General features: G+C 28.5%; 1 protein-coding gene across 2 annotated transcripts; it reads left to right on the forward strand.

Annotated features, from left to right (window-relative positions):
- Positions 1-219: 219 nt before the first annotated feature.
- Positions 220-25,264, forward strand: LOC103580789 (7 transmembrane receptor (rhodopsin family) domain-containing protein). 2 transcript variants are annotated; one of them, XM_008562676.3, is made up of 4 exons: positions 220-502; positions 9,057-9,094; positions 14,743-14,962; positions 22,467-25,264. In XM_008562676.3, exons 3-4 carry the CDS (start codon positions 14,763-14,765, stop codon positions 24,880-24,882), a joined length of 2,616 nt encoding a protein of 871 aa, XP_008560898.1. In that variant the 5' UTR covers positions 220-502; positions 9,057-9,094; positions 14,743-14,762; the 3' UTR covers positions 24,883-25,264. The 2 variants fall into 2 exon arrangements, with proteins under 2 accessions (XP_008560898.1, XP_053597954.1); XM_053741979.1 differs by lacking the exon at positions 9,057-9,094.
- The last annotated feature ends 3 nt before the right edge of the window (positions 25,265-25,267 follow it).

Raw genomic sequence — 25,267 nt, forward strand, 5'->3', positions numbered from 1 at the left:
TCAGTTAACTCAATAGCTAACATACTTCCGTTAGTCTGCGCAGAAGCGAATTTTAATTTCTCACAGTATTATTATTATAATAATTACTATTATTATTATAACTTATAGCTATAGACGTTACAGACAGAAGTTTAATGCCGACAAAATACAGTACAGTGCAGTGAATAAAAGTATAGTAAAGTAAAAGTAACTTCGAGCAAGTAGAATCTGAGTTATAAAATACTGTCAGTAGTCAGTAGTCAGTTTGCCCACAAACGCTTCGGCGATCGGTTTGTGCGCCAGTATTTATTATTATTTTATAAATTATAAATAAAAAAATTTTTGTTTTAATTAATTATATATTTTGCTGCAGTTTACTTGTGTCTAGGCAGCTCAAGTTAAATAATTATAAATAATTCTCATATATATGTATAAAAATATTTTTATATATTTTTAAATTTATGTGATTTTTTTGAATTTTACTCCCTTATGATATTTTTGGACAAAGGATTTTTTTTATGAGGTAAGTTATGTATATATGTATATAAATATATATTTATATGATTAGTAATGAAAAAAAAAATTTTTTTTAAATTTTTCCATTTTGATATTATTATTATCAATTTGTTTATAGTAGGGTGTTAACATAATCATTATGATAATTATAATGGAATAAAACTAATTATTAATTTATTGATTAAATTTTTTATTAAGTAAAAAAAAAAAAATTTTTTTATTTATTTAATGTTATTGGTTTGAAGAACTTCGAAATATGAATATATATATATATATATATATGTATATATATATATATATATATATATATATATATATATATATATATATATGGATTTTATTGAGGAGTGATAAAAATAGATAGAGAGATGACCTGGCCCCGTATTAGAGGATTTAGATTGTAATAATAATGTCTTAATAGTATATATACATATATATAAATATATGAATTATACCTGTACTGAATCTTTAATAACCTAGTTGGAGAAAAAAAATAAATTTATTATATAAATATAAATAAAATAAAATTTATTTTACGTTTAATACATAATAATAATAATAATAATAATAATAGTAGAGGGTAAGAAAAACATTGTATATTTTAGAAAATATTGAAGATAATTAGATAGTTAGGGGGGTCATTGGAAAGGAAATTTAAAGAGGTATGAGATTGGTAATGGGGTGAAATGGGCTGGCGGTGATAGGAAGGGAGATATGGGGTTTTGAGGTGGAATGGGAAATAGGAAAATTTAAGAACGCGGCTGCTTTCGAGGCGGGATTTTAATTCCGTTTTGTGAGACTGAAATTCTAGACAAATTCATTTTATGGCTAGATATTAATTATGGGGTATTTTAATTAGGACGTGAGATAATTTATTTGTGGATAGAAAATTGTCTGAAGGAAAAATCATTTTTGGAATTTTAGATTTTGGGAGGGGGAACTGATAATTTGAGTGTGGGAGGTCACTGGAAACGAAATTTAATTATCTACAACTTTGGTCCTGAGAAAAAATATTTTAGAATCGATAGTTTTCGAGCGACGTCCGGTCCAAGTTTCAAAAATATTTTTAGTTTAAAGAATTGCAAAATTGTTATGGCTGAAGGTTGCCAAGGGATTAAGGGATTTTTCAAAGGACCACAGCCGGGAGAATTTGCGTGGGTGTACGCAATGTATGGTCACGTGATGGTCAAATAATTTATAAATTAAAAATGATCCATAAGTGAAATTTCGGGGGAAAATAGTTTGTTTTTAACTTTCATTGGCTATATATCAGTAAATATATGAGATAAGTATATGATTATTGTGCTCGTTGGAAAGGTTATTTAATAATCTACAAATTTGGTCTCAATAAAAAATAGTGTGGGATTGATAGTTTCTTCGCTATCGCCGCTGGAAGTCTTTCGATAAAATCACATTTCTTATGATAAAAAACGTAAAATTTTTTTGTGCCGCTGTAACTCCAAAACTATTTATCGTACGTAAATTATCATGATGACCAAAGTTGTAGAGTATTCAATCACCTTTCCAATGACCACATATATCATATACTTATCTCATATATTTTCGGCGATACTCAAAGAACGCTATGAAAAGGTCATTGCGCTTACTTGGAGTTAAGCAATTTATATTCGATTTCAATTTTCGTGTGAAATATTCCTATGAAATGGGCATTTCCGGAGGTCAATAGAAAGTAAATTTAACCAGCTACAAGATTGGTAACTATGAAAAATAGTGTAGGATATATTGTTCAAGAAGTTGAGAAGCTAAAATGCCAACAAGACACTCGCCCATGAGCGCGACGGTTTTTTTTTCGACTCATTAATTTAATAATTTTTTATTTTTAGTTGCCAAAGACGAGTTTTCGGGAAATTTTCTTGCGTTACCGGTAGATATATATATATAAATATACATGTTGAAGAAATGTATATCCATATATAAATATAAGTATAGGAGTATATACGCGTCATATATTACGTCAAACTTACCAATTTCGATTGGAGGTTCAAAGTTCGATTTGATTTTTTATTCATAATTTTTTTTATTCAGCATAATTATCGACGCTGACATGTATACATATATATATATATATATATATATATATATATATATATTTACTATATTAGTGTTATTATTATTGGAATTTTTCAAGGACGCAGAATTGAATGATCGATTAGTCAGTTATCACTAATCGCAGTGACAATTAATTAAAGCAGTTATGATTATTAACTTACACTTTGACTGTATAGTGATAAGTTAATAAACATAAGACATAAATATGCGTCACTGATGCTGATTTATAAGATAATTTAATGGGATATGATTTTTAATTGAGGGAAAATTAGCGTGGGATTGACTGGTGAGAAGTTACAGCGGGTTCAATAGTTTGGGAATTTATTTTAAATTGTTCATTAAAAATATATGAGGTTTTGGTTCGTAGCTATTGAGTAGGTTGTTTTTATGAGAACCCATGGAAAAATTTAATTTTAGTTGCAATGAGCCCTCTGGTGGCCAATTATCTCCGAAATTTAATACCGAGTCTGTTATTCGAAAGAATGCATTTTATTTTAATGATTGAGGTTTTGGTTTCGATGTAGTGGAATTATCTACGAAAATATATGAGATAAGTATATGATATATGTGGTCATTGGAAAGGTGATTGAATACTCTACAACTTTGGTCATCATGATAATTTACGTACGATAAATAGTTTTGGAGTTACAGCGGCACAAAAAAATTTTACGTTTTTTATCATAAGAAATGTGATTTTATTGAAAGACTTCCAGCGGCGATAGCGAAGAAACTATCAATCCCACACTATTTTTTATTGAGACCAAACTTGTAGATTATTAAATAACCTTTCCAACGAGCACAATAATCATATACTTATCTCATATATTTACTGATATATAGCCAATGAAAGTTAAAAACAAACTATTTTCCCCCGAAATATAACTTATGGATCATTTTTAATTTATAAATTATTTGACCATCACGTGACCATACATTGCATACACCCACGCAAATTTTCCCGGCTGTGGTCCTTTGAAAAATCCCTTAATCCCTTGGCAAACTTCAGCCATAACAATTTTGCAATTCTTTAAACTAAAAATATTTTTGAAACTTGGACCGGACGTCGCTCGAAAACTATCGATTCTAAAATATTCTTTCTCAGGACCAAAGTTGTAGATAATTAAATTTCGTTTCCAGTGACCTCCCACACTCAAATTATCAGTTCCCCCTCCCAAAATCTAAAATTCCAAAAATGATTTTTCCTTCAGGCAATTTTCCTTCCACAAATAAATTATCTCACGTCCTAATTAAAATACCCCATAATTAATATCTAACCATAAAATAAATTTGTCTAGAATTTCAGTCTCACAAAACGGAATTAAAATCCCGCCTCGAAAGCAGCCGCGTTCTTAAATTGTCCAATTTCCCATTCCACCTCAAAACCCCATATCTTCCTTCCTATCACCCCCAGCCCATTTTACCCCATTACCAATCTCGTAGCTCTTCAAATTTCCATTCCAACAACCTCCCATGTTATCTAATTATCTCCAATAATTACCGAATTATCACCACTTTTTTTAAAAAAAGTCACGTACATCCATTAAGTTATTTATAATCTTCTATGAATTTACGATAATAATCATAATTACATTGATAAATTTGTTAATATCCTCTTTTACATGTACTCATTTCTATGTTGTATTTTTCCATTAAATTTTCTAAGAACTTCAATTTCAAATAAAAAAAATCAAAATACACTACCAATAGCTGCTAAGTATTTATTTTAATTAGAGCAGTGATAATTTTTCTTGTGTACACTGATTATTATTATTATCATTATTCTGTCAATACTCATAGTCACAAGAGTATAAATTTACATAACAATCATTATTATTATTATTATTTTTTTTTTTCCACATTAATTTTCCGAATAACGAAAAAATCTAATCCTGAATTTTTCTGCACCTCAAGAAAAATTAATTTCTCGGTGCAAAAAATTTTTATTCACCTTAATAAAATTTCTACATTAGGAGTTCTAGGTCGGTAACAAAAATTATTATAATGTAAAACTAATTTTTATAATTAATTATAATTGATAGTAATTAAAAACCAATAAAAGTTTTAAAAATCTACTTCTTTAACTTAGAACTCAAGAATCTCTTAAAATATTGAAGTTACGGAAAAAACCTATGAGACCTTTTTTATAGGAAATTTAAAGGGCTACAAAAAAGGTCCTTACAAATTTTTCGCTATCTTTAATTGTTAGATAATTATTCGCCTGTCAAAGTTACCGGGTCTCGTGACCCCGAAATCAGGGAATTAATAAAAATTAAAATTTTGAAAATTTATTTGACCTTGTTTAAATTAATAAATTGCGGGCATAAAAATAAGTAAATGTAAATAAGCGTTAAATTAAATAAAATATATAATAACATATGAAAATGGCGACAAGCCAATGACAAAATGAAATCTAACCTCGAAATTTAATAATCTTGTAAATTTTATTGTGATTCAAATAAAATATTTCCGTGTATTTAAATATTTATACTCGAGATTGCAGTTTCCAGAAATTTGTGTTGACAATTTTGTAAATTATATGAAAATAGATAATTTCGTAGATCCATTGAGCATGCAATAGTAAGAAAAATAATTTAAGTTTATAAAATACGTGACACAGTCGTTGATTTTTAATTTTAATTATTTTTTGCTTAATAAACTTAGAGAGGGAATTCAATGGCTAATGAAATAGGGAACGAGGGAGGGGGGGGCAAAATGGGCCCCTTAAATTTTTGGGACCATTTTCGCCCCAAAATTATTCGAGGCATTCGAAATTGTAAGGGGCCCATTCCCCCTCCCCCACTTATATTAGGGAAGAATGGGACAAATGGGCCCCCGAGGGAAAACGGGCCCCTTAAATTTTGGGGACCCTTTTTGCCCCAAAATTATTCGAGGCATTAAAAATTTTCAGGGGCCCATTCTCCCTCCCCCACCCCTATTGCGGAAGAGTCGGACAAATGGGCACTTGAGGGCAAAACGGGCCCCTTAAATTTTGGGGACCTTTTTTGCCCGAAGATTATTCGAGGCATTAAAAATTTTCAGGGGCCCATTCCCCTTCTCCCACTTATATTAAGAAAGAGTGGGGCAAATGGGCCCCTGAGGGCAAAACGGGCCCGTTAAATTTCGGGGACCCTTTTTGCCCCAAAATTATTCGAGGAATTCAAAATTTTAAGGCTTCCCCCTCTCTAACCCTAGTAGGGGGGAGTGGGGGAAATGGGCCCTTGGGGGCCAAATGGGCTGACATTTATATTACACATAAGCCCTTATTTTTTAAGGGGCCTTTTGAGCAATCTTTAAGGGGTTTTTTGGCAAATTTATTTGAAAAGTATAAAACCTCTAATTTTACTTTTTTTAAGCCTGGAGTCACAAGTCACTTTATGTAGGCGTTAAGAGTTAATCAGATCTAACCTTACATAACCTCTTTATTTCCGACCATTGAATTCTTTAAAAAATTAATATTATTTATTTTTTTTTACATGATCGAACAATCGATATTTCATTAATATGATAAGAAAAATATATCGATTAGTTATCAAGATCGTATGACTCGGCGCAATTACGCAAACTGGAAGAAAAAAAAAAACTTTAATATTTATTTATACATAAGTCTATAGCATAATTTATTTTAAATCTTCTAAATATATGACAATGATTATATTTTGAGCAATTAGTCATTTTAAATAGTCAATGTCTTTTTTATAGCCGCTAAAAAACCCACCAATTAAATTTCGGGAATTTTTTTATCCATATATACGGAATTAGCAGAAAATTTTCCATTATAAAAATATCGAGACTTTTACGTCTGATTTTTAATAATATATATATATATATATATATATATATATATATATATATATATATATATATATATATATATATATATATATATATATGTATATATGTGTGTGTGTGTGTCATATGTTAATGAATCATTCATCAAAAATATGCAGCGCATTAAATTTCGATCGTTCGCGATAATTTTTTTTTTTCGTAAATGGATTGAAAATAAAAGTGAAAAGTGAAGTTCGAATAGTATTCGATAATAAAAATTTTTATATTCGATTCAGAAAAATTTTTAATTTGTTAAAAGAAAAAATTTCAATTATTCGAAAAAATTCGAATTATTTGTGAATTTTGAAAGTATTCGATTGGAACTTGAAGATTTGGTTCGAATATATCGAATATCGAATCTAGTAAATTATTCGATCTCTCGAAAAATAATTAAAATTTTTTTGATTAATTCGATTTTTTAAAAAATTATTTGAATATTTTGAGGCTTCGAATAGTTCGAATATTTGTAATTTTTAAAGTAATTCGAATATGAAGGAATAGTTTTAATTTTTTTGAATAGTTCGAAGTGTTAACAAGTTTTTTAAATTATTGAATAGTTTGGATCAGTCGAATAATAAAATAGTTCAGGTTTGTCGAATAATTCGAATATCTCGAATACAAAGAAGTAGTTTAAATTTTTCGAATAACTAATTAATTGAAAGTTTTCGAATATGAAAAATATTTTGAGTTTTTCGAATAGTTTGGATTTTCTGAGAAGTTCAAATATTGAGAAATCGTCGAATATTTCAATTCACAAACTATTCGAAATTTTTCCAATAGTTCGAATATTCGAAATCATTAAAAATTACGGAATAATTCGAATTTTTCGAATAACTCAAAAACCAATTAATTAGTAAAATTTTCGAATAATTCGAATATTAGAAATTTTTCGAATAAGACGAATTTCCTGACAGCTTCGAATATTGAGAAATCGTCGAATAGTTCAAATTACAAACTATTCGAAATTTTTCGAATAGTTCGAATAGTCAGAATTATTAGAAAATTAAATGTTCATTCGAATAATTCGAAAACTAACTAACAAATGAAATTTTCGAATATTTCGAATATTGTAAATTTTTCTAAGAATTCGAATTTCCTGAGAGCTTCGAATATTGAGAAATCGTCGAATAGTTCAAATTACAAACTATTCGAAATTTTTCGAATAGTTCGAATAGTCAGAATTATTAGAAAATTAAATATTCATTCGAATAATTCAAAAACTAACCAACAAATGAAATTTTCGAATAATTCGAATATTGTAAATTTTTCTAATAATTCGAATTTCCTGAGAGCTTCGAATATTGAGAAATCGTCGAATAATTCAAATTACAAACTATTCGAAATTTTTCGAAATCTAACTAACAAATAAAATTTTCGAATAATTCGATTATTGTAAATTTTTCGAATAAGACGAATTTCCTGACAGCTTCGAATATTGAGAAATCGTCGAATAGTTCAGATTACAAACTATTCGAAATTTTTCGAATAGTTCGAATAGTCAGAATTATTAGAAAATTAAATATTAATTCAAATAATTCGAAAACTAGCTAACAAATAAAATTTTCGAATAATTCGAATATTGTAAATTTTTCGAATAAGACGAATTTCCTGACAGCTTCGAATATTGAGAAATCGTCGAATAGTTCAGATTACAAACTATTCGAAATTTTTCGAATAGTTCGAATAGTCAGAATTATTAGAAAATTAAATATTAATTCGAATAATTCGAAAACTAGCTAACAAATAAAATTTTCGAATAATTCGAATATTGGAAATTTTCCGAATAGTTTGAATTTTTAAAGTAATTCGAAATCGAATATTTATAGTTACCCAACTCTTTAAACAAAATATATAATTTATTAGTTAAAAAAAACCATATATATATACATATATATATATATATATATATATATATATATATATAAATTAATCAGTTGACAAAATTAATTAATAAAATCAAAAATTATATAAATGAATTTCGATGCATATTAAAAGAAATATATTTTCGTATTACAATATATACTTATCTATATAACTATTTTTCACTTTACGTAATTATTAAGTAATTAACAATCTTATTCATATCTTATCGTTCAGTGACATTTATTTATTTCCTTGTCATTGTCAATTTATTGTTATTCAATAATTAAATTGGCTATACATATATTAGGATGCGTAATTTCGGAGCAACATTTTTTTTAAGTGCATGAGGAAAAAATCATAGTTCAACACAAATAAAAATTTCATGTCAATTTCATACATTCTATAGCCCATTCCAAAATTCAATTTCCCATTTAAATAACACAGGTAATTTTTTTTTTAATTCTTAAAAATTATTAACTCGATAACAGATTAGTAGATCGAATAAATTTATATATTTCCTGTGTTATATAAATGGGAAACCGAATTTTTTAATGAGCTAGGCCTGTAAAATTAAAATTCCTTTTATAAATAATAAATATATCGTTGGATATATATATATATATATGATTTTTAAAGTTTTTAATCATCGACCAAATTACGCTCCAAGGTCTCTAGTTTATATTGACAAACAAAAAAGTTTATTTAATTTATTTTGTACCGCAATCATTTCCTGAGAACCCGGAAATTAAATTATACATATATATATATATATAATTGTAATTTTGTTTTTTTTTTTCTAGATCGCGGTCGCAAACGCGACAATGATTATTTTCAATTGGTAAGTTAATTTGTATATATATATTTATATTATTAAGAAAATAAGAAAAATTTAATTCCATGGGTATCATTATGATAAAACTAGATGTTATTAAATTTGGTATCGTTGTAAAGGTGACTTAAATTTGTGTCTTTTCATTGGTCAAACTCTTTTTTGCCAAGTGTCCAGACAAATAAAATTATCGATATCATTCGAAATAAATTTAAATTACGCGGGAAAAAAAGACGCTCGTATTTATTTTCTTTAAATAAATTTATATTTTAATTATTCTCCCACTTAATTATATATCAATCCCACTCAATATATATTTATATATATTTACATATATATAGCTATTGTCTATATTATTAAGAGAGAATAAAAAAAATAAAGTCTATGGGATGTCTCTGCGATAATAAAAATAAAAAAAATGAAATTTGGTATCAGCGAAAAGGTCTCGAGTTAAATTTGTGCCTTTTGATAGTTTCAGATCTTTTACGCGATCGCCAGTTCAATGTCGAGACGTTTTATAAATAATTATTAATATATATATAAATTAACCGAGAAAAGATGTCGCTGCGATTTTATAAAATTAGTGAGATAAAAATAAATAAATATTTGTAGATCAGACAGTTAATTTCCGAGCGTCAATTAAAGACATCAGCCCTTGGGTGAACCCTCAGAATTAAATGACTTTTGTCGTGTCTTAATCGCAGTTTATATATTTTATAAATAAAATATATCAGACGACTAATAAAAAAAATTTCACCGTTGATTTTTTTTTGGAACCCCATGATTATAAAATTATCGAAATCAATAAGTCTGGGGATTAATTACCCGATTCGTCTTATCAAACTTCAATGATAATTAAAATAAATAAAATATTCGAGTTAATTAGTAAGATTCTAAACAATTAAATTCACATATTTTATAAATTTGCTATCAACACTCGGGTAGTCACCTACTGACCACAGATTACTCATTTATTTTTAATCACCCATTGGATCTTAATCGGATACCCGGTCTATTACCTTAGCTTAAATATAAACATTATTTTCGATCATTTTTTTTTTATAGACTTAATACGCACTTGAAATTATTATTATTATTATTAATAATACATATTTATATCTACATATATATTACCATATTGACATATTGATTTATTTAATCTATTAAATACGACAAGAAATTTATAAATCTCTAAATAGAATTTAATAAATAAATTGAATCTAACCTAAAAAAGAAATAAAATTGTTATTAATTTTCAATATTTATGTATATATAAATATATATATATATATATATATATATATGTATATTTATATATAGACATATACATGAACTGATGTACTACTTGAGTAAATATTTTTTTTTTCGTAATAAATTAAATGAGTAAATAAAAATGAAATGATAAAAAAAGAAATAAAAAAAGCAAATAGAGGCTAAAAATAAAAAAGTTTCAAACTAAAAAGTCGGTGATGCAAATTTAATTGCATAATGTATTATAATGAGTAAGTCTGGGAGTTTGTATTATATTATAGATTATTTATTTTAGTTTAAAAAAGAAATTACGAGTTTAATTATTGCGACAGAGACATTACGTGGATAATAATGCAAGTAAAAATTAAGAAGTTTATGTGGGTTTTTACATATTTTTGATAAAGATTGTTGATTATTGGAGTGATAAGATAATGTGGGAGGTCATTGGAAAGCAAATTTAAAAAGGTATGAGATTGGTGATGGGGTGAAATGGGCTGAGGGTGATAGGAGGGGAGATATGGGGTTTTGAGGAGGAATGGGAAAAATAGGAAAATTTAAGAACGCGGCTGCTTTCGAGGCGGGATTTTAATTCCGTTTTGTGAGACTGAAATTCTAGACAAGTTTATTTTATGGCTAGATATTAATTATGGGGTATTTTAATTAGGACGTGAGATAATTTATTTGTGGATGGAAAATTGCCAGAAGGAAAAATAATTTTTGGAATTTTAGATTTTGGGAGGGGGAACTGATAATTTGAGTGTGGGAGGTCACTGGAAAGGAAATTTAATTATCTACAACTTTGGTCCTGAGAAAAAATATTTTAGAATCGATAGTTTTCGAGCGACGTCCGGTCCAAGTTTCAAAAATATTTTTAGTTTAAAGAATTGCAAAATTGTTATGGCTGAAGTTTGCCAAGGGATTAAGGGATTTTTCAAAGGACCACAGCCGGGAGAATTTGCGTGGGTGTATGCAATGTATGGTCACGTGATGGTCAAATAATTTATAAATTAAAAATGATCCATAAGTGAAATTTCGGGGGAAAATAGTTTGTTTTTAACTTTCATTGGCTATATATCAGTAAATATATGAGATAAGTATATGATTATTGTGCTCGTTGGAAAGGTTATATAATAATCTACAAGTTTGATCTCAATAAAAAATAGTGTGGGATTGATAGTTTCTTCGCTATCGCCGCTGGAAGTCTTTCAATAAAATCACATTTCTTATGATAAAAAACGTAAAATTTTTTTGTGCCGCTGTAACTCCAAAACTATTTATTGTACGTAAATTATCATGATGACCAAAGTTGTAGAGTATTCAATCACCTTTCCAATGACCACATATATCATATACTTATCTCATATATTTTCCTAGAAAATTCCACTACATCATAACCAAAACCTCTATCAGTAAAATAAAATGCATTCTTTCGAATAACAGACTCGGTATTAAATTTCGGAGATAATCGGCCACCAGAGGGCTCATTGCAACTAAAATTAAATTTTCCCATGGGTTCTCATAAAAACAACCTACTCAATAGCTACGAAACAAAACCTCATATATTTTTAATGAACAATTTAAAATAAATTCTCAAACTATTGAACCCGCTGTAACTTCTCACCAGTCAATTCCACGCTAATTTTCCCTCAATTAAAAATCATACCCCATTAAATTACCTGTATAAAAACAACCCATCCCATTCATATTATTGCCATTTCACTCATCTAACTAAACTCCAGTTATTTCTAACCGCCGCCAAAATTCCCCCACTCAATTTTATCACCTCCAAAAATAAAATTAATTTATATATCCTCATATAAATTGATATATTTATACCCACACGTCTCTCACTCGTCATTTAATATATATACACACACTTTTATATAATATATATACTACTCTTTTTTTTATACAAAAATTACAGCAAAAAATTAAAAATAAAATTCATATAAATAAATAAATTTACGTAAAATACATTTACTGCTGCGTTATTTCAAGAGCGTAAAATTTATCTCATAAATTATGTCTTCATATATATATATATATAAATATGTATAAAGTGAAAAGTGATGAGGAAAAAATAATAACAACTAAATAGTCCACGTGCTGCTGTAATTTACGCCCCTTTTTTATTATAATTTATACATATACAGACTATATATATGTTCATAAATATTGTTATTAATAATATACATCACAATATTATTATTGTGATAAATAAAACATGACAAAATATATAACAAGCGAAAATTTTATTTTCTTTTAACGATTCAAATTTTCATGATCAGATATCTCGTAAAATATCGAACTTATGACAAATAACAAAGAGTCAAAATTTTTAGATAATTTAATGATCTTTAAAAATGGTATCAGTAATTTTTTATGAGCGACTGATATTTGACGAGCTATCAGTGATTTAAAGTAATGACAGATAGAATATTAAAAATAGAATGTTTTTTTTTTTTTTTTTTTTTTTTTTTTTTTTTTTTTACTGGGAAATAAAAAAAAATTATTGTGGTAATATATCATGTGTGACAAAATGTTTGGATAATAAAAATTAATGGAAGAAAGAAAAAATAAAATTTAATTGTTTAGTTCCTTATTGTTTTTTTTTTTTTGTGCTCAGATTTCTGTGATTAATTAATAAGAGAAAGTTGAGGAATGATAAAATTTATGAGCAATTACTTTATAATTATATATATATAAATATATATATATATATATATATATATATATATATATATATATATATATATATATTATGGATGATAATTATTTTAACACTTCCGTATTTTTAAACAATTTTGAAATAAAGATTTTTAAGACAAGATAATTAACAATTATTCGAAAATAAGTCGACACTTAAGGAAAACTAGGAAGGTAATTTAATGGGGTATGATTTTTAATTGAGGGAAAATTAGCGTGGAATTGACTGGTGAGAAATTACAGCGGGTTCAATAGTTTGGGAATTTATTTTAAATTGTTCATTAAAAATATATGAGGTTTTGGTTCGTAGCTATTGAGTAGGTTGTTTTTATGAGAACCCATGGAAAAATTTAATTTTAGTTGCAATGAGCCCTCTGGTGGCCAATTATCTCCGAAATTTAATACCGAGTCTGTTATTCGAAAGAATGCATTTTATTTTACTGATAGAGGTTTTGGTTATGATGTAGTGGAATTATCTACGAAAATATATGAGATAAGTATATGATATATGTGGTCATTGGAAAGGTGATTGAATACTCTACAACTTTGGTGATAGTGATAATTTACGTACGATAAATAGTTTTGGAGTTACAGCGGCACAAAAAAATTTTACGTTTTTTATCATAAGAAATGTGATTTTATTGAAAGACTTCCAGCGGTGATAGCGAAGAAACTATCGATCCCACACTATTTTTTATTGAGACCAAACTTGTAGATTATTAAATAACCTTTCCAACGAGTACAATAATCATATACTTATCTCATATATTTACTGATATATAGCCAATGAAATTTAAAAACAAACTATTTTCCCCCGAAATTTCACTTATGGATCATTTTTAATTTATAAATTATTTGACCATCACGTGACCATACATTGCATACACCCACGCAAATTCTCCCGGCTGTGGTCCTTTGAAAAATCCCTTAATCCCTTGGCAAACTTCAGCCATAACAATTTTGCAATTCTTTAAACTAAAAATATTTTTGAAACTTGGGCCGGACGTCGCTCGAAAACTATCGATTCTAAAATATTTTTTCTCAGGACCAAAGTTGTAGATAATTAAATTTCGTTTCCAGTGACCTCCCACACTCAAATTATCAGTTCCCCCTCCCAAAATCTAAAATTCCAAAAATGATTTTTCCTTCAGACAATTTTCCATCCACAAATAAATTATCTCACGTCCTAATTAAAATACCCCATAATTAAAATCTATCGCCATAAAATAAATTTGTCTAGAATTTCAGTCTCACAAAACGGAATTAAAATCCCGCCTCGAAAGCAGCCGCGTTCTTAAATTTTCCTATTTCCCATTCCTCCTGAAAACCCCATATCTCCCCTCCTATCACCCTCAGCCCATTTCACCCCATCACCAATCCCATACCTCTTTAAATTTCCTCCCAATGACCTCCCTCATTATCTAATTATCTCATCTCCAATAATTACCATAATATCCTTCAAAAATCCTATTCTCCTCCATCATTAAAGTTCCCATATTAGTCCAAAAAAAAAATCTCAGCTCATTACTCATCTCCCCTGTCTCCTCACCCCATACAATACCTCTTCAACCTCCATAAAAAAATAAAAAATACCAACGATCATCCTTAACCTCAATTCTTGCAATTTTTCTCCTCAGTTTCATCAAAACCCGCATCCTAATTAATAAATTACTAATTATTATTTTTTAAAATTATTACAGATCGTTACTATAATTCATGAATGGATGGAGGATCGACGGAGAAAATTAATAGAAATTCGATGGAGGATTTGGGATGTCTGGAAAATTTAAACAATCCATCAAATTCATTAATCATCGGAGCAATAATATGGAGCTTATTATTATTAATATCAGTTTTATTAAATGCAACATTATTATTAGCGTTTGTAAAACGTCCTGGTTTACGTACAATATCAAACAGGTTTGTTAATTTTTTCTTTTGTCTCCTTATCGAATTAAAAGAAAAAAAGCATTATCACCATGAGCTGAAAAATTGAATTAACGATAAAAATATAAACAGAATTAGTGAATATATATATTAATATATGGATATATATTCTGACTCGAAAGTTCATTGTGACTTCCGGTGACCATCAATATCAATATCATCATTCTGGTGAGGAAAAGAACTATCACGTGAAGTGTATCTGATAAAAAAAAAGTACATAATTAGTTGGTGAATAAATTAATTTGTTAATTAATTTCATTGGATATTACTTATTACCTAATAGGAAAAACCGATGATTCATATTTTGGATGAAGAAAAAAGTTTAGTAGTAATTCAATTTTTTTTTGTGCAACAAATATTGAATATGTATATTAGGGTGGCTAAAAAAAAACGACTATTTTTTTTTGGAGTCTCTTATGAAAATTTGCTGGTCGATGTTTTAAGAAGCCTGAAAAATCAGGATGAAAAATTTTCAAGAGGTCGCTCGTGAATTTTTAAAATATCAAAATGATTGAAATTTGAATTTTTTATTTCAAATTTTTTTCTTTCTTGGCGGCAATAGTTTATATTTGTGAAATCATGACGATGCTGAAAATTTTAGCGCGAAATTTAAATATTTAAAGCCCGCTCAATAATTTTGAATGTTTCCGAGTGCTGTCTTTTGAACGTTTTCGAGCAACCCTTAAATATTGATAATAAAGCTTCTCGATTTTTTCACCATCAATTTGCATCACAATCAATGAAAATATAACAGAGAAATATAAATAATAAGTTATTCACATACTTTTTTATTTTTTAATTCAAATTTTCGGTTTTTTCGCTTATTCAAAACTTAGCAAATTTTATTGTTTAAGACTGTCCTGTATATTTTTGGTTATGCAAAAGTTATATTTTAGTGAAATGACAATAATTAAGTTATAAAAAAATACAAAAACTAATTCAAAGTATTAGTCACATATTATCAGTTAATATTCAAAATTTTTGAGCGCCGTTTAAATATTCAAATTTCGCGCTAAAATTTTCAGCATAGACATGATTTTTTAAATATAAACTATTACTGCCCCAAAGAAAAAATTTCGAAGGTAAAAATCCGAAATTCAATAATTTTTGATATTTTCAAAATTCGTGAGCGATCTCTTGAAAATTTTTGATCGTCGATTTTTGGAGAGGCTTCTTAAAACATCGTAAGTCAACAAATTTTCATAAGAAACTCGAAAAAAAAAATAGTCGGTTTTTTTTGGCGACCCTAATATATATATATATATATATATATATATATATATATATATATATATATATATATATATATATATGTACCATATATGACTTCTCCAAAAATGCGGATCTATATATACTTATTAAAGTGCTTGTAACTTCTAAACTATTGATCCTATGGTAATTTTTATAAAATATGAATTTGTAGTAAATTTTATTCCCTACAACTTTTGTCCTAATACTTTAAGCCCTAAACTCAATAGTTTATGAGTTATGGCTCTTTATAGATGTATATAGATTCTCAAAAAATTTTGGAATTAAATTTATTTCATTAAGTGTTTACTTAGTGAGTATTGGACATAATTATGAAAAGTTTAGAGTTTTTGAAAAGTAAATTTTGTAAACTTAAAGTTTATGAAAAAATATATGATAGAATTGATAGTTTTTGAATTATAGCCATTGAATTGTCAAAAACTGACTTTTGGACTTTTCCAAAAATACGGGCTGTATATATACTCATTCAAACGCTTATAGCTACTTAACTATTGGTCCTATGTTAAATTTTATAAGGAATAAATTTGTAGGAAATTCAATTTCCTACAACTTTTGTTATTATACTTTAAGCTCTAAACTCAATAGTTTATGAGTTATGGCTATATATAAATGTATATATATTCTCAAAAATTTTTTTAGATTAATAATGATAATTATTTATTAAATAACTCATAACTTATAAGTGATTCATTTTAGAGTAATTTTGAGTGATGCAATCTTGTAGTAAATTAAATTTCCGACAATTTTGTTCCTTATAAAAATTACCCTAGACTCAATAGTTCAAGATTTACAGTCCCATATGTATTCATATATACTCTCGCCCAATTTTTGAACTTTTTCCAAAAGTAAAATCAATATATACTTCTTAAATCGCTCATAACTTTCTACCAATTGATCCTACTGTAATTTTCACAAGAACCAAATTGATAGTAAATTAAATTTGCCACAATTTTAGTCTCTTTAACTTTTATCCTAAAATCAATAGACCACAAGTTACAGGCCTAACTAATATTAATAAATAATCCTGTATTAAAAAATATATAAAACGCATTATATTATATGACGTTAAAATTTTATAAATCGTTATATATGTTCGACATATATTGAACTACATATATGTTACAATATTTATCATTTGATATACACTTATACTCAAGAGGAGTTTATATATACATATATTTTTAGAGCGTAATTTAATTTCTAAAATTGATAAATAGTCCAATACAAAATATTTGTCCTTGATGACCGTTAGGCTGTGCCACAAAAAATATTTGTAAACACAATTTCTTTATAGAAAGAGTCCGTGAATCAACCTAAATTTTTTTTATATATATATATATGTATATATATATATAGTAGAATGAGTGCGAAAATAATTTCTATCAGAATTAGATAAAAGGGAATTTTTAAACAGGATATATATATATATATATATATATATATATATATATATATATATATATATATATATATATATATATATATATATATTTTATAACACAAAATCTATCCAAGCATACTTTAATACGCCAAGATTTTTGCGCTACAAAATTCGTTCTCTATCTTTAGCCTCCAGTCTCAATACTAACAGGGCGCCAGTTAATTTTTATCACTGGAATCACCAAACCAGTAAATCTTAAGAATTAGATAAATTTTTAATCTGTGGAATTATCACCAAAACCACGCAACTAAATAAAAAAAAAACTATAACTAAAACTAAAACAAAAATGCTCAGAACTTATAAGCAAAAACAAAAACAGAGACTGGAAAACTAAAAACAGAGTTACGGTATTTCATGGTGTCGCTCAGTGTGTAGGTTTATGGAGAGCGAGAGTGGTCCGGGTTACATCATTCAAAATTCATGTAGATTATTAGTGAATTTGCAATTTTTATTAAACAACAAATAATCTCAAATCTTTATTTAATAATTAACAAAATACTGTAGCTTCGTACAAATAATTCTTTTTTATAACAAAATACTGAATTTAATAATAATAATGAAGTTAATCTTAATAAAAAGGTAAATTGACATCTAAAGGATGTGTATCGATACATTACTAATAAATAAATTAATTACTAGAGCTAATTAACAATTAACTAATATTCAGTAACTTAGAACAATAAATTATAAAAACTGATATTCTAGAACATTCTCTTTATTAAACTAGTAAAACTAACGTACATGGGTCTAATATTGACGTCAATTAGACGACAATTGGTTTAATAATTAGACATATTTCTTATAATTATTTTATAAAATAATAAGATAAATGTCCCAATACCGGAACAAGACCCAATACCGGAACGATTTGATAATCATTATATTATATTTCAACTCGTACGCGATGAAACTAAATAAAACTTTCTTTATTTGAAACCTTAATCTTTCAGTTCAAAAATAAAATATAAAATAGATTTTAGAAAATATTTGAAATATGAAAAAAAAAATGTTAATTAGAGCAATAGTCTCGGATTCATGACTTTTTCATGTCTCTTGATGGTTTTGCTAAGAAATCAGTCAATGATCTTAAGCTTATAGAAAATGCATAGAATTACTTTTCAATAATTTTTTTTTTGTATATGCATCTTGAATGACACGAAATTCAAGAAAACATATTAAAAATATGAAAAAAATAGTATTATTATATTAATTTTACTGTTCGTCTATTGGTACACCAAAATGAACCCGTGGCCAGAACCGGAACAGCCAATCATATTAATGTTATCGATAGACATTAACGGTGAGTTTTATTGATTGGCTATATCAAGTACAATATTAATTAGTACTGGAGCCCTAATATTTAATGCAGTATGTATGATTGTTATAAAAAATACATCAAATATAGATAAACTCTAATTTAAATCATAAAAAATAAATTTTTGTTTTTAGTTTTTTTTAAATTATTTTTCTAGTATAACCTCAAATGATTTATTTTGTTTCTATTCTTTAGTTCAAAATATTTATTTTCATTGAATATTCAATCATTTTTAAATTTTAAATACATTTTACATTATGGGTGTGATATAGCAGACATCAGACAAATTTAAAATTATTAATAAATCGAGTAAATAATTAATAATATTAAATTAAAAGAAATGCAAATTCAAAAAATTTTGAAATTAATAGTGCTTTTTTTGTAAATATTATTTTTTTAATTATTTTTCTTATTTATTTATAATTTTAAAGTTCTCTGATGTCTGCTACATTCATACTCGTTTTACATTAATATTATTTAATAATTATTAATATTTTCACCATGAATATATGCAAAAAATAACTTATTTTATTTACTGTTCCGATATTAGGACAACCGAATTCCCGTATTGGGACAAGGCTATTTCAGCGTTCCGGTATTGGGTCTTTTGGGTGTCATAGAAAAAAATTTTTTTTTTATATTAAATTTAAGAAAAATGAACTAATTTGATTATATTTGAATTGGTAAATGTCTATTCTATGATGTAATAAATTATTTTGGTTTAAAATTTATTTGAATATTTTTACAAAGATAAAAATCAGTCATATACCCTTCGTCGTTCCGGTATTGGGACATTTACCTTATTAACAATAAATCGTGAACATGATTCTAAACTGTAACAATATTCTCATAATTCTCTCAGTTCTTAAATATTTTCTTCAATTAAAACAGTAGCATCATATCTCAAGACTCTGACTCGAACCCAATTAATTATTAATAATTATAATAATTATTTCACACCTGATTACTGATGAATAAAATATCGAGTAACGTCTTACACTATTTTAAAGAATACTTCTGTAACAATAATCTTAATCTGTAGCTTTCCTTAATGCCATGAACTGTAACGCCATTTCCGGACACGTCTGCTCGCTTCGAGCGACCAGAGCTGAATGCTCACGTCCGTCCTCTTCGAAGGTCTCCCTTCGACTTCACTTTTCTCAATCACCCCAATCCAAAACCTCAAACTAAATCTTATCAATATCAATAACTGACCTCTATATTCTAAATCCATAAATAAATTTCCAAACTCTACTATATCGGTAACTGGAGGCTTATACCTCACCAAACGTACTCACTTAACCTGACTTTGAGTATGGATATCCTTGGTAGTTGCTCTCCTGGAACAGACTTCAGCTGGGATCGTAAAACTTAAAACTAAGTGACCTATGACTTCCTCAGCAGTACAAGTGGTCATGACTTGTCCTCTGAGGCCTGTCAGACAAAAACAATTAAAAATGACCAAACGGCTTCCACAACAGCAACGCTCACAAAATTACTGTTGAGGCCTGACAAACCAAAACTCAAAAACTGATCCCAATCTGCATCCATCAGATTCCTTATATACTGGAGTGCTAGCATTTCAGCTAGACCTCTGCAATCTACCAAGAAGTCTCATAAGGATAGAACTAGGTTCCATTATCACATGATACCGGGTGACTAATTCAAGTCCCGCTCCACGAAAACACTGACCTCCACATACTCAAAATTCCAAAACTGTAAACTGAAACTCAAACTTTATCTCAAACAATATTCCATATTCAATTTTCATAATTCTGATTCTAAATCTTTACTATAATTTTTCTTAACAAAACCCATAACTGTAGCTAAACGTTACTCCATATTTAATTCTTAAACTATAACTTAAATCAAAAATTTGTATCAAAATCGTTAATACCTGTAAGCTAAATTCTAAGTCTTGAATTACCATGCTCGTAAATACTGTAAAATTAGTTGGTGTTTGTGACGTTCACTTTGATTTGACCCCCATACGAAAAATAACATCACAATATATATATATATATATATATATATATATATATATATATGTGTGTTATTAAAACAAAAATTCGCGAAGAAAGTTTAAAAATATATGAAAATATTCCGGTGCGCATTAAATGTTATAAAATAATTTGTATTTATATCGCATTACAAAAGGTCACTGGATGACGTTGGACATTGAGGCTAGAATCACAACAGTCGCCAAGAATAATAGTTATAAATTTGTAATTTGAATAATTTAAAAAAAAAAATTTTTTTTCAAAATTCGATATATCGAATTTTTGTATCGATACCTCGAAATTTTTTCTTCGATATAGATCGAGTTGTAATCGTTTTACCAATAGGATCGGATATATAGATAAATTGAATTGAATTATTGCGATATATCGAATGAAGTTTCGAGATATCGAAATTTTGTCGTTCGATATATTTATTAGCACGGGTACGAATGAACTTTGTGGTATTGATACATCAAATTTAAGATGTAGCAATATATCGAATTATAATACTTCGATATATCGAAAAGAGAAATCTTTAATCGGGTTATCAATACAAAGTAGAAAAAAGTATCTAATAGTCGATACATCGAACTTTATCATTCAATATATCGAACCTAAAAATTTGAGACATCGATTTTGAAAAAATTTGAAGATAAAATATAAAAAATTCACTTGGTCATATTCTTAAATGTAATATATCGAATCTATTAATTTGATGTATCGATCCCAAAAATTCGAGATATCGATCCCAAAAATTCGAGATATCGATTTAAAAATAAATCGATACATAAAATTAAAAAAATTCACGATATATAATTCTCGAATCTCATATATCGAGTCCATAAATTCGATATATCGAATCCACAATATCGATATATCGATCCCAAAAATTCGAGATATTGATTTAAAAATAAGTCTATCCATAAAATTAAAAAAATTCACGATATCTAATTCTCAAATTTCATATATCGAGTCCATAAATCGATATATCGAATCCACAAAATCTATATATCGATCTCAAAAATTCGAGATATCGATTTAAAAATAAGTCTATCCATAAAATTAAAAAAATTCACGATATCTAATTCTCAAATTTCATATATCGAGTCCATAAATTCGATATATCGAATCCACAAAATCTATATATCGATCCCAAAAATTCGAGATATCGATTTAAAAATGAGTCGATCCATAAAATTAAAAAAATTCACATCTAATCTTCAAATTTTATATATCGAGTCCATTAATTCGATACATCGAATCCACTAAATCGATATATCTAACCCAAAAATTCGATATCTCGATCTAAAAAATTTTCATGCAGAAAATGTAGAAAACTTACTTTATTCAATTCTCAAATTTTATGTATTGAACCTACCAATTCGATACATCGAACCCACAACCATATATCGAACCTAAACTCAATCGATTAAAAAAAACTTATTTTTCCAGATTTGTGATGAATCTAAGTGCTTCCAACTTACTGACAATCGGTCTACTCCACCCGCTGTTGATAACCGACCGAGGAGCGCCATCATCCATCCACTGTACCCTAGCAGAGGGCGCCACAGCTTTAGTAACGACATCTTCAATCTTCTCAGTCCTTCTAATCGCAATCGACCAATACCTCGCCGTTATCGATCCTCTCCGTTATCGCACACGAATCGATAACCTCAAGTGCACCGTATTAATAATATTAGTCTGGCTTTTCTCCGCCACCATATCTCTTCTCGCCATTTTCAACACCAACAACAACGCCACTTACACCCCCGACCAAAACAATCACCAACAAAGTATCTGGTTAAGTTGTCAGCCTGACTTACCGACTGCCAATAAATCTGCTTTACCGACCGTCGATTCCCCTTCTTCTTTATCGTCCCCACCTCAATCGTCTTCCTCACCCTCCTCATTTATTATTTATAATTTAATTTATACAACAATATATATTATTATTATTTATTTAGTACCATTTATAACAATAATATGGATATATATTTGTATATATACTGCAGCACACAATAATTCTGAACGGACCCGACGTACCGGCTCACGGCCAATACTTACCGTCACAAACTACCTTACCGACGATGATTATTTGCCATTACGTCATGATAATGATATTAATAGAATTAAAAATATATCTAGTCTCTCATCAATTGACGAGAGTATTGAGATAACTAGTCAATTACAAAGACATTTGTCACCCTCACCAATTATTGAAGAAGATATTAATTTTAATAATAATAGTAATAACGTAGAAGAAGTTAAAGAAGAACTGATACCTGTTATTTTTACCGTTGGATCTCATAATAATGATATTACAATGCAATTTAATGATAATACCAAAGATATTATTGAGTACTGTGTGATCGATTGTCAACAAGATGGCGGTCGATGTAGCAGAGAGGAGCGAGAACCCCGACCGTATGGTTGCTATGATAAAATAAATGGGGGTAGTAGTGGGGATGACGATCAACAAGATGGCGACTGGAAAGAAAATGGCGGCCGTAGGCCACTAGGCGGCCATTTAAAGAATGATTGTGAGCAAGGATGTGGTGCTGAGTGTCACCAGGAAAAACGTGGTGAATATGGAAGTGATGATTGTCTGCCATATGGTGGCCATATTAAAGAAAATGGAAGTGAGGATGATTGCTTGGAACAAATTGGGCCAGAAAATAAAGGTTGGGTGCATGGTAGCCATGTTAGTAAGACATATGGTGAAAAGACGCCATGTATTGACCATGGGCAAACGGGTAAATTATATAGCAGCCATATGGGTGAGAATAATGGCGACAGGTGGCAGTATATTGGTTGTGGTACTGAAGGTAGTGACGAACAAGATGGCGACTGCAGTCAATATGGCTCCCTGCACAATGACAATTTTATAGAAAATGATCTACAGATCTGTAAACAAAATGGCGGATGTGATATAAACGACTTACAAATCGGTCATCAAAATGGCGGACATGTCTTACATGGCAAACAATATGGCCATTGTTCAAATCAATGTGGCAACAGAAATGATGGACAATTTATCGATGACTTACAAATCGATAATCAAGATGGCGGACATGTCTTACATGTCAAACAAAATGGCCACTGTTTGAATCAATATGGTAATGAATATGGCAGCATAAATAATGGGAAATTTATCGAAGATGACTTACAGACCAGTCAACAAGATGGCGGCCATGACACACCAGACGGTATTTTACACGGACAAGATTCAAACCAAAATGGCGGACTGATTCCGCCAAAGTTGAACTCAAATTCTCGTTATGGTACTCGTACGACTGCAAATTACATAAATTCTCTGCGTCACCGTATAAGTAACGGTTCATTATTCAAATATCGGGAAGAAACGCGTGCTGCGCGTATCAGCGCGTTGGTTATCGTCATGGGTTTCGTCTGCTGGACGCCATTTTTCTCGATCGTGGTTATAAAAAACTTGACAGTGAATCTGTTGTACCATCAGATGGACTTGTTGGGTATCGGGTGCTTCGTTATGGGGACGATAGTCTCGCCCATGTTGTTCGGTTACCGATCGAGGAGGGTAAAGAGGGAACTCAGGAAACTGTTTTGCTTCAGGAGGGAACTTGCGTACAAAAACAATCGGAGTCTGATGGCCAAAAAGGTGCTGAGGCGGAGGCACAGTTCCAGTTGGGGGGTCGACGGGCTGACGGACAAAGGGGGCAAGTTAAGCGGGTTCTGGAATTTCTACGCCCGGGGCAAGTTGGGCAAAGACTGCGGCAGTAAAGTTCAGTTTGTTCACGTTTCCGAGACGGCGCTTACTGTCGACACCTGCCGAAGCTCATTCTCCAGCGGTGCTAGTACTCAAGTATCCAGTACTTCTACCGACGATAGTTAAATTGACTTCCTGTTTTATCGACCTTATTTTTTTACAAAATCGCCTTCTCGTAAATTTAATGTATTTTTATACTTTTACTTTGAATATTTCGGTAAATATTAAAGATACGGTAAAAATGATAAAAAATCTTTTTGTAGGAAATTTGACGCTCTACAAAAATGGTCCTTATCAATTTTGTCATAACTTCAATATTTAATGAGATATTCGTTATCTGAATATTGTAATCTCAAATTAATTAATTAATTTAGAATTTTTTTAAATTTGATTAATTTTTGAAAATTGATTTTTTTTTACTTTTTTACGAAAAAAAAAATGGCGTAGTTTTATTTATTATTTTTTTTAATTGTAAAAATGGTTTTTTTAAATCATTGAAAATTGTAAATAA

This window comes from Microplitis demolitor, chromosome 9 (assembly GCF_026212275.2).
Source record: "Microplitis demolitor isolate Queensland-Clemson2020A chromosome 9, iyMicDemo2.1a, whole genome shotgun sequence".
NCBI lineage: Eukaryota > Metazoa > Arthropoda > Insecta > Hymenoptera > Braconidae > Microplitis > Microplitis demolitor.